Source organism: Myxine glutinosa, chromosome 2 (assembly GCF_964187855.1).
Source record: "Myxine glutinosa chromosome 2, kmMyxGlut1.1, whole genome shotgun sequence".
Classification (NCBI taxonomy): Eukaryota; Metazoa; Chordata; class Myxini; order Myxiniformes; family Myxinidae; genus Myxine; species Myxine glutinosa.
In genome coordinates this window covers 47,694,466-47,705,745 of record NC_136262.1, presented here as the reverse complement: position 1 = coordinate 47,705,745, position 11,280 = coordinate 47,694,466, and the positions used below count along the sequence as shown (strand labels likewise).

Sequence of the window (11,280 nt, the reverse complement as noted above, 5' to 3'; positions counted from 1 at the left end):
TGTGCCAAGGTGTTCGGTGGTCAGGTGTGTGACCAAGTCGGTGGGCGGAATGAGTGTACCGAGGTGTGTAAGAAAAGGTACGACGAGGAGAATGGAAACGGCTGCATGTATGAGCAAGAAAGGGGTAGCGTATGCATGTAAGCGTGCAGGTGAAGCATCGACGGTAACCGGGTTAAAGGTTAGAACGACTTATAGCCGAATCGGGCCCTCGGTGCGCGTCGGGCAGCTTTGCGTGCCGCGAGGACCAGCGGGGATCCGAACCACGGCGGTTTCGAAAGAACCGCCGTACGCGATCCACGCTGTGCCTCGCTTGGAATGGCCGCGTCCGGGCTCCACTAGGCGGAGCGGGCAGGCCGATAGGAAGGGTCGTCATGGCGACCACTTTCTATTGAGACGTGCCGGCAGGTCGAGATCGGGACATTGGATGGCGCCACGCCGAGGTGGTGCGTGGGATCTCGGCCCGGGTAAGCCCCCGTCCCTGCCCCGAATGCGGGACGTATCCAGCCGCTGGCACAAAAGAACCCGCGTTCATGGCTCGGCTGTATGAAGCCGAGCTTTAGACGTGAATTGGCGCACCGAGAGGATGTAATAAGTAGACGGATGATGATGGTAGTGATTTGATACGAAATTTATAATAGTGGGTAGAATTGGCAGTAAATGGAAAATTTTTGAATTGGTTGGAATTTGGACGAGCAAAATTGATAGAGAGACCCCCGATGTGGTGGGATGGCAAATCCACCATCCCTCACAAGTGGGGGCAAATGCGCAATAGTTTATGGGGTGGCTATGACAACCGAGCCAGGGAGGGCTTGGTTATATTGATAGGGATCTAGCGAAGATGACATTAGGTAACGTTAAGGTTTAGATAGTGACTGATACCTGTAGTGGGGACGCAGGTAGTTTAGTGTGGTTGATAATGACGAGGGAGCGCAATAGTTTAAAGGGACGACTGGGAAGCGCAAGTTTCAGAGGGGAGTAGTTAGCTGAGATGATGCCGTGTGTTTGAAGATTGAACAGGTGTGATTGAACAGGTGTGATTGCACAGGTGTGCAACTGAACAGGTGTGTGGAGCAGTGTATGAGGGAGTAGTGGTGATTGCGTGTTGTGTTGACCAAATGGTCCAGGAAGAAAGGAGGGTGCAGGTGGCACCAGGTGTGAGGGCACAGGTGTGCAACGACAGGTGAATGAAGAACAGGTGTATGTGGCTGTGTGGAATAAATGGTAGTGTGGAATATCTGGAGTGTTGGAATGGATGGTCGTGGAGTGAGAATGGTGGAAATTGTGGAGTGGAGTGGATGGTGCGAAGGTGTGAATGGGGGAAGAGTGGACCCCCATCACGGATACCCGGGGCGGGTAGTGTAAGTGTTAGGTAGAGGGTACAGGTAAATTGTGGTTGGATATTGGCATCTGTGGTGCGGGTGACAGAATGGTATGTGGATGGGTGCATTGGTGTTGTGGAAATGGCTGGGCGTGTAGCCTGTTAGTGTGTGTAGTTGGTTTGGGCACTCCACCACTGTGAGGATGTCGGCCAGGTGAGGCCGCAGGTGGGCTCTGGGAGCCGGTAGTAGTTGTTGTGGATGGGGCCCGAGGATCCGGAGGACGGACCCGGGTAGCCCAGTGCCAGAGGGCACCATGGGGTGACAGAGCCAGGAGAGGGGCTGTCCCCAGTTAGTTAGGTTAGGGTGAGGAGCTAGGTAAGCTCGGGTGGCAACTACAGTGGTGGAGGTGTGCAGGTGGGTAGACCTGTTGGGAGAGCTAGACGTCGCAGCCCAGAAATTGTGCGAGAGCACCGGGAGATGAATTGGGGGAGTGAGACCCCAAATTGAGAAGCACCACAGTTTGGTCAATGGGAATTGGTTATTAGAACCCATAGTGTAAGTTGGCCAATGGATTGGCAGGGAAAGACCCCGGGTAGTGTAAAGTGTGTTAAAGTCATTTAGAGGATAGTTAGGATGAAGGATCTCCTCGCACCATCTGCATCCACTCACCTGAGGTGACAGGTACTCCACACCATGCCATGTTTTGATTATTTTTTATGATGCAAATGTTTGGATTGTGAGACGCATCATGACGTGGGTGTGACATTGTGCGTAATTCCATCTCTCCCTCCTTATGAGGATTGATGATGAATTGGTGATGGCAAATTTTGAAGTAAAGGGATTGTGGAGACGAATTTGGTATAGGGGAAATATGGGGAAGACGTGACAGTAGTGACGAATTTGTAAATGGGTAGATTTTTGTACATATGGGGTAAGGGTAGGGTAGGTGACAGGGGGGTGACGTACGGTAGGGACGAGCTTTCTCACTTCGCCCTCCGTACGCATTTCACCTTGCATTGCCTTATTGACGTGTACCCTTGTGACCTTACCCCTCGCTCAATTGTCTTTCTTTTGTCTCCCACATGACCTGTGCGCCATTGGGTGCCGATGGGAGCGTGCGTGAGGTGGCCATTGTGCGCCCGAGATTCCCAGAACCAGCATGCATTGCATTGATGTACCACTGTATGGACCGCTGTTCTGCGGCCAAGTACCACTTGATGGACCCCAGGTTCTGGGGCAGGGCACCTCTGTTGGAGACCGGCCATAGTGGCCAGGGAATCTTGCTTGCGGACCTCGGTAAGGTGGCACCTATGCCAAACAGGTGGACCACCCTTAGTTGGCCCCTGAGGCCCTAAATAAAAATGGACACAAGTTGTGCTTTTTATTATTTCCAACTAGGCCGCATGAAGCCAGAAGACGTCGGGAAGAACATCGGCCCAGCAGAGAAAGAGAAGACCACCACCAGTTGTTTTGTTGTGTTTATTATGAACCATGGTGACTGCGCACCGGATGGTGCTTTTGGGTGCTTTGTGGTGCTTTGTGGTTTTTGGGTGCTTTGGTGGTACTGGTACTGGTGCATCGATGCAATGCGTGCTGTCTCCTCCCTCCCAACAGGAATTTCTTTCTCTTGTTCCCTAAAAAGAAAAAAAAAAAGAAAAACACAGGTCCTGGGTTGCGTTGTAAATAAGAAATCACGTTATTGTAAATAATGCTCCCCACCGTAAAAGTATAGTTTGAGAATAATTCCGTAATTCGGTTAGCTGTGGGCTTGAGTCTGTTGGACAGGGTGCAATGCAATAGGGGGACATACTTATTTGTGTTTTAAAATTGTCACACTCAGGGTCAGGTTAATTGTAGAGGGAATTACACCTACGTGTCACACTAAGTTAAAGTTTAATAGGCCCGAGTCCGGGCCTGAAGAAAGGAGGGTGCAGTGTAACGATTTTGAGAAGTGTGTAACGAATTTGAGAAGTGTAACGGTTTTTGAGAAGTGTAACAATTTTGGAGGAAGTGTAACGAATGTGAAAACGTTACAATGTGAACGTTACAAAAGGGTATGGTAACACCCTGTTAATGTAAATAATGGTCGCAGTCGGCGTCCTAGTTAATTGCATGAAACTTACACGCAGGTCACGATATATCTTTTAAATAGTGTATTTCCTTATTCCATGTAGGCTAAATATGTGTTTCCCACTAGATTGACTTTGCATTGTATCAAACAAAATAAGCGTAGGCCCTTCCAATTTCCCCAAAACCTCCCTTCCAATTGCCTTCCGCATTTTGGGCGGTTTTCTTCAAACCACCATTGGCCACGAGGTAGGGTTGGGGAAGAAAGGCGTGTCTCCACCTCGTCATAAGAGGGAAGGAGTGAACCAGCTCTAACAGCCAATCAACACCGCGGTGAGCGACCCGGTAGGCGTGCCCTGGGAGCCGGCGGCTTGATTTCGCCCGAGGTGATAAAAGCGACTGTAAGGGACTGCTTTACCAGATGAGCTGCGAGATGACTTGGAGAGGCCTTGGGAGATGAGCAAAGAGACTGCACCAAGAGGCGGTGAGATGCGAAACGCTCCAAGCCAAAGAGGAGAGGTACTCGGCAAGGAAACCAGCTTTGGAGAGACGCGCTGAAAGGAGGGAGACGGCTCCACCTCAAGAAGAGGAGCAGGTGTGCCGAACCAGCGCGTGACGTCTACCGCAGTGGATACACGACGGAGGGTTTCCCGCCAAAACCGCGAGGAATTGTGAGCTGCGGCCTCCCGACCTTGCCTCCCTCTCAAGCAGTCCATCTCAAGCCCTACCTGCCTGCAATATCCCCTGTGTAAGTGTGAACGTCCTGTCCTACTCGTTTGTCTTGGGGCTAAGTAAAAATGAATAGTGTAAGTTAACGATTCGCTGTGTTACTGCTTCTTCCATCCATTGCTTGTGTGTGTATAATAAAATCTGTTCTTCCTCCGTATTCTTCTTCTTCTTCTTTTTCATTCTCTTTCGGTCGCTTTAGAGATTTCCCGATTGAATATCTGTGGGGCGATCTGGTCAACGTCGGGTGGAATCGGGTTTTAATCGGGGAGTAACTGTTCGGACGCGGTTAAATACACCACCGCTCGGTCAATATAACATCTAAAAGCCGCGTCTGTAACAATATATATATATATATATATATATATATATATATATATATATATAGGTATATATATATATGTATATATATATATATATATATATATATATATATATATATATATATATATATATATATATATATATATATATATATATATACATATATTTTCTCTGTGCATGTGCGATCGCTGATCGGGACAAATTCTGAGTCAAAATATGACAAAACGGCAAATCTGTGTTGCTATTCATGTTCAAAATATAACACTCAATTTAAATAGAACTTCCAGTTCCGATCTCTGAGCTGTGGATGTGCGATTTTTGCCTCTGCCAACTTCCTTAAAGATAAGTCTTTCCCGGTCGTTTCTGTTGCGATTTTGCTGTTTATTTTGTTGTCGCCATATTTGCTGTGTGCTCCGAGTCCGGTTTTGTTTTAAAATTTGTGCCAATTTCTGAGTATTCATCAAATTTATTTGTACCGGATTATTTGAGATCTAACTTTTCCTACATTGAGTTCACGTTCGCCTTTTATTGTCTTTTCTCTTTACCTTCTGCCCTCTTGTTTTCTCATAAATCCCCTTACCTCTCCTTCAATTCCTTCCAATTATACCCCGTTTTGTGTCTGAAAAAATTAAAATAACAGTAATAATTTAAATTTCCTTACCTTTAACCTTACACTTCCTGGACCACTCTATTTCCTGCTCTCTACAATTTTTGCTGTTTTCCACTCAGCATTCCCATTGTGATCATGAACGTTTTCATCACACAGCTAAACTTTACTTTCTTCAACCTGTTGTTTTTCCCCTCCTCTGCCTAACCTTCAACAAAAAACAAGACTTCCTGCAGAGCACGATACTTGCAAAATCCACCCCCCCCCCCACCCCCCCAAAAAAGGTCGCCATTGATCCAGCAAATTGTCCATTTAATCAAGATTAAAATTTACGATGTTGATAAAAGCTCAGGTCAAGTGAAAAGTGAAGAACCAATTACCAGAACCAATTACCTCCAGAACCAATTACCTCCACCACAGCCAAGTGACGGTTTTTCAGAAGAAAATTGATGATTTGGGAAATTTGACCTAGAGTTGACCTTTGACCTTTTCACCTAAAAAATGGTTGGTTTCTCCATTTAGGTGGCTGTGCAAATGCTGTTCTATTTTCAAGTCAATCGGATGAAAATTGACGGTTTTTCAGATGAAAATTTATGATTTGGGAAATTTGAATTTCAGTTGACCTTTGATGTTTTGACCCTAAAATATTTGGTTTCCCTATTTAGTGTCTCAATGTGCAACACTATTAAATTTTCAAGTCAATCGGAAGAAAATTGACGGTTTTTCAGATGAAAATTGATGATTTTGGAAGTTTGATCTTGAGTTGACTTTTGACCTTTTTGACCTCAAAAATAGTTGCTTTTCTAATTTAGTGACTCAATATAAAAATGCTGTTCAATTTTCAAGTCAATTGGATGAAAAATGGCGATTTTAGAAATTTGACCTCCAGATGACCTTTGACTTCAAAATCAACATGCTTCTCAGTTGTGACGACCTCTACAACTTGGTGAAGTTTCAAGACGATCGGTTTAGAATTGTGACCTGCAGGCGAGTGACAAACAAACAAACCATTAAAAATATCGCTCATAGCACGATACTTGCGAAATCCCTAAAATAAGTTGTTCGCCTATGATGACCTCAAAAATGATTGGTGGTTGAATTTAGTGTCCAGAAATGCAAATCCTCTGAAAATTTCAAGTAAATCAGATGAAAATTGAGGATTTTAGAAATTTGGCCTATGGTGACCTTTTGGCTTATGTTGACCCTTTGGCCTATGTTGACCTTTTGGCCTTTGTTGACCACAAATATAGTTGGTGGTTGAATTCAAAGACCAGATATGCAAATGCTCTTCAAATTCAAGTTAATTGGATCAAAATTGAGGATTTTTGAAACTTGGCCTATGTTGACCTTTTGGCCTATGTTGACCGAAACAAAAAAATACTTTGTGGTTGAATTCAGTGTCCAGATATGCAAATCCTCTTAAAATTTCAAGTCAATCACATGAAAATTGAGGATTTAAAAAATCTGGCTTATGTTGAACTTTTGGCCTATGTTGACCTCAAAAATAGATGGGGGTTGAATTCAGTGACCAGATATGGAAATCCTCTTCAAATCATGTTAATTGGAAGAAAATTTAGGATTTTAGAAATTTGGCCTATGTTGACCTTTTGGCCTATGTTGACCTTTTGGTCTATGTTGACCTAAAATATTGTTGGTGGTTGAATTCAATGACGAGATATGCAAATCCTCTTCAAATTCAAGTTAATTGGATGAAAATTGAGGATTTTAGAAACTTGGCCTATGTTGACCTTTTGGCCTATGTTGACCTAGAAATTACTTGGTGGTTGAATTCAGTGTCCAGATATGCAAATCCTCTTAAAATTTCAAGTCAATCACATGAAAATTGAGGATTTAAAAAATCTGGTCTATGTTGAACTTTTGGCCTTTGTTGACCTCAAAAATAGTTGGGGGTTGAATTCAAAGACCAGATATGCAAATGCTCTTCAAATTCAAGTTAATTGGATCAAAATTGAGGATTTTTGAAACTTGGCCTATGTTGACCTTTTGGCCTTTGTTGACCTCAAAAATAGTTGGGGGTTGAATTCAGTGACCAGATATGGAAATCCTCTTCAAATCAAGTTAATTGGATGAAAATTGAGGATTTTAGAAATTTGGCCTATGTTGACCTTTTGGCCTATGTTGACCTAAAAAAAAATTACCGACCAATATACTTGAAAAATCTCTGATTTTGCAAGTTAAAAAATATTATAATAACTCAAAAAAGGTAATTGCTCCCACCATACCAACCATCTTTATATACACCACAGCTAACCTAGATGGTATTCATGGTGCCTTTACAATATTTAAATCTCCTCTTTCTCACGTGTTGAATTCTCTATTCTACTACAATATACCCTTCTTCTCCTTCTTCAAAGGTTTGCTTTCAAATAAATCCTCCAATCATTACAACACGTACAGCTCTTCCTTTCAACATTTTCGACACTCACCTTTATTCCACCCTTCCTAACGTTTTCAAACATATCTCTGACTTGAAAATCTCAAGAAACCCAGTTTGTAATAAATAGGTGAGGGCGAGACTACCGGAAGTAAGCTGTAACACGTGCCCTTTTGTGGTTTGTTTTTAACGTATCCAATCCACTGATCTGTATATACTACTGGATAGAGCATCGGCCAATAGGCTTGTACAAAGCTGTGAAGCCGGCGCGCGACAGCGGCGGCCATCTTGCCACTCGCACAAGGAGGCGCGGCCTGTATCAGTTCCTGGCGTTTGCACAACTGTGGAATGAACTACCTCGTAACATCGCAACTGAAAGTCACTCAACAAGCTGTTTTAGAAAGAAACCTAGATTATATGTGCAAAATTTTCAGAATTATACTTTGTAAATATATACAAAGTGTCATTTTCCAAACTCAATGATTGACAGACAATGTATATGTTTATGTATTTGGCACGCCAATGTTCTCTTGTAATATCCTTTCGTTTTATTGTTCTTAACTCTCAATGTAATTCTTCAAATTAATGTTTATTTGTACGTTCCAGGTTAGCAGCTCGAAAACTCAATTCTGATTGATTTTTTTTGCCAACCTTCCTCACAATTTCAATGCAAATTTCTTGTCCATGTTTGTGTTTTTCTCAAATAATTCTCGATTTAAGTATGAATTTAGTGTATAATCCAAATTGCTTGAGAATAAAGCATTATTATTAAAATTTACTAATTTTTCAAAGATTTTATCATCCTTGATACAATAAATTAGGCCACAATTTAAGGGCATTGTGGTCAACGCTGTTCTCACGGAATACTTTCTCCAGGATGTCTATATGTGATGGTTTCAATGTTGGGTCATTTACTCATTCTATGTCAAGAATTTATCAGTTGACAACAAACAAAGTCTTCTGAAAGACAAATGAAACATAAAAAGCTTAAAGTTGGAATAAAAAGGCACCTTTTATTACAAAGCCTCAATTAATAATAATAATATTGACCGACATACAGTATGTAGTGTGCCCTTTTCAAAGAGGCTCAACAAAAGAAACAAACATTTTGTCACCAAAATCATCATTGAACAAGTGTCTTCAGTTTGTTCTTGTGGTAATGCGTTTGATTGGCGACCGCCAGGTCAGGGTTTCGACACCCTCTGTCGTGGGTATGTTTCACACTTCATCTCATTACCCAGACAGTTCTCTGGCCCGGTTTGGCACACAGATTGCAGAAATGTGGCCTAAAGTCCCACACGTTTCATTTCGCTCAGATACTGATGTAGGAGGTATGCCGACTTCCTCTGGGAATGGTTCCACAGTGTGGGTGCCACGTCGGAGAAGGCACGACCACCAAAAGTCACCGCCACATGTTGTTTCACAGCAAGCAGGTAATCCCTAGACTAGACAGCACCACAGCCGACATGCCTGACCGAACACTGCAGTGAACAACCAGAGGATTAGCCGGAGTACTGTCACACCACCAAGCAAGCATTATCCATTCAGTTCACTCAAGACTCATTGTTGCTTCCCAGTATTCTTTCACAGAACAAATTTGCACAAAGAAACAATCCAGATCTAAACAATTATCCTACAATATAATCCACATTTGAAGTAAAATTGATCCACATATTCAGATGATATGGTGACAAAATGCGATGATGCACAGGATACAAAAAGCACAAAATGCTGACATTTGAAGGAGCCAAAAAGAGCAGCCTGTCAGTGCTCCATTGTCTCCCAGTTGCAAACAACAAACACAAAGAAGAGAATACAGTCAATACACTATTTGAAATCACTTGTTAGTCACAAGCATAAGGTGAACAAATTTAATGAGAGGCAAGAGCACATCTTGAATGCAGAACGCTTCAGAAGTGGTCAGCTCCATTCTCAGAGAGCAGCTGCTCATCACGAAGTGCTTGAACAACTGTGGTCAAAGATTTGACTTTCCTCTGGCAGCGACGTGATTTCTGCTGTGTCAATTTGAGCTTTTTCTTGACGCTACAAAGATTGTCATGCACAGAGTCCAGTTTACGTTTCACACTCCGTGGACTGGCAGTTACAGCATATGTGTGAGCAGCACCAGTCGTTGCTGCAAGCTTTGATGGGCTGGTGATGATTGATGTACTGGGTGTGTTGTCCAGTGGCTCTTGCAGATTGACCAGTGCTTCTTGCGGGAAAGACCGTGGTTTGGGTGGTTTTCGCTTCCATTCATCCTGGAAATCCATCAGAATAATAGATCAGAATTAATTATGAACGAAGAAATTATACAAGATTATTTATTTGGGATGTTCTTGAGAAAAGAGATGGTGGAAAAGTATTGATAAGTTGCTGATGTTGATATGTTTGCAAAATTTATATATTTGACACATCAATTGGCATGTAAGTAGACAAGTGTGAAAATCACTGCTGGCAGTGACAGCTACAACATGACACTATTTATATCTCAGTTACTCCACCACAACATGAAACTCTTGTGTTATGTACCTTCTGCAGGTGGGTCGGAAAATCAAATATGGTTGGCAGGGAATTTTCTCGGAGTCTTGTGGTCTGACCTGTCCTGTCAAAACATGAGTCATCAAAGTGGTCTGAGCAAAGGACAGACTTCTTTGAAGGTTTCCATTTGTCACGTTTCACATTCACAACCCATTTCTGGAGAACATCTGGACGACTGAATGGAAATCTGAAAAAAATATTTTCAAGAAATTAGCCGATAGTCATGAAAGTACAACTCGAAGCAACAATTTACAACATATTCAATATGTAAGGCATATTCAACTATTCAACATACTAGCCATATAAACACTCAATTACCATGTACTTATACAGAATCAGTTATTGGTTTCAAAGTTTAACTGCATTGAGTTTTGCAACTTTGAATCATCCAGGGTACACATTATTAGACGGGACCATGCTATTTATACTCGTCCTCGATAACTATATATAGATAAAGACTTTGGGTCAAACTTAGCCCTGAGGGACCGCATATTGATGAAATATGTCCCGGCTCAGTGACTTTGCGCACTCTGCGGTTGAGTCAAACTAGTTCTGAAGTTCAGTAGTTGAAACTTGAATCCAGATCGCGGTTGTGCAAACATCATAATTTAACATTCAAATTCAACGTTTTTAAAATAAAACATTCTCAAATAAATGTTAATTTTCAGTACTTACAGATGAAATGTCTTTCCACATCCTCGTATTTGTCTCTTTGTGCAATTAATAGCAGCACAAGCCGGCATTTCATAATACGTTAGCGGAGCGTGTTGACGAAAAATTTATGCGAGTGGCAACATGGCGTCCAGTGGCCGGGCGCTGACTTCAACTCAAGAGCCCGACCCGCTATCCAGTAGTATATACAGATCAGTGATCCAATCACGTGACTGTTGTCACGAAGGGTGCACTAACCGGAAGTTACGTAGTTCCGCGGGCGCCTATGTTCGATTTTCATTAATCGTTCAAAACTTTTTAAACTTTCAAAACTCCCCTCACCCCTCCATTTTAAAGCTCCCCTCACTCTCCCCTTCAAAACTCCACCCTCACCCCTCCTCTTCAAATCTTCCCCCTCAATCCTCCTCTTCAAATCTCTCCTCTCATCCATCCTCCTCAAAGTTTCCTCTTAACTCATCCACAAAGCTGCCCCTCCTCCTTCCAGTCTCTTCCAACTCATTCATCCACCACCTCCAATCTGCTACTTCTTCTTCTTCTTTTTTTGAGGTTTACTGGCGCTTTCAGAGCCGCGAGGCTCGATATACGCCACGCACCCTAACATCCAAACAAACCAACCAGGAGATTAACACGAG

The 11,280-nt window shown here is 42.8% G+C and overlaps 1 protein-coding gene across 1 annotated transcript; it reads right to left on the bottom strand.

The window, feature by feature from the left end:
* Positions 1-8,964: 8,964 nt before the first annotated feature.
* LOC144888184 (THAP domain-containing protein 1-like) lies at positions 8,965-10,834 on the bottom strand. Its single transcript, XM_078773231.1, has 3 exons — positions 10,652-10,834; positions 9,968-10,163; positions 8,965-9,696 (listed from the first exon to the last, which is right to left on the bottom strand). The coding sequence occupies exons 1-3, from the start codon at positions 10,717-10,719 to the stop codon at positions 9,349-9,351; spliced, it is 612 nt and encodes a 203-aa protein (XP_078629357.1). The 5' UTR covers positions 10,720-10,834; the 3' UTR covers positions 8,965-9,348.
* Between the last annotated feature and the right edge of the window lie 446 nt (positions 10,835-11,280).

Coding starts and splice junctions, on each gene's coding strand:
- LOC144888184 (XM_078773231.1), bottom strand. CDS start 10,719: ATGCCGGCTTGTGCTGCTATTAATTGCACAAAGAGACAAATACGAGGA. Junction 10,164..10,651: donor TGTGGAAAGACATTTCATCT/GTAAGTACTGAA, acceptor TATTTTTTTCAG/ATTTCCATTCAGTCGTCCAG. Junction 9,697..9,967: donor TTCCGACCCACCTGCAGAAG/GTACATAACACA, acceptor ATGGATTTCCAG/GATGAATGGAAGCGAAAACC.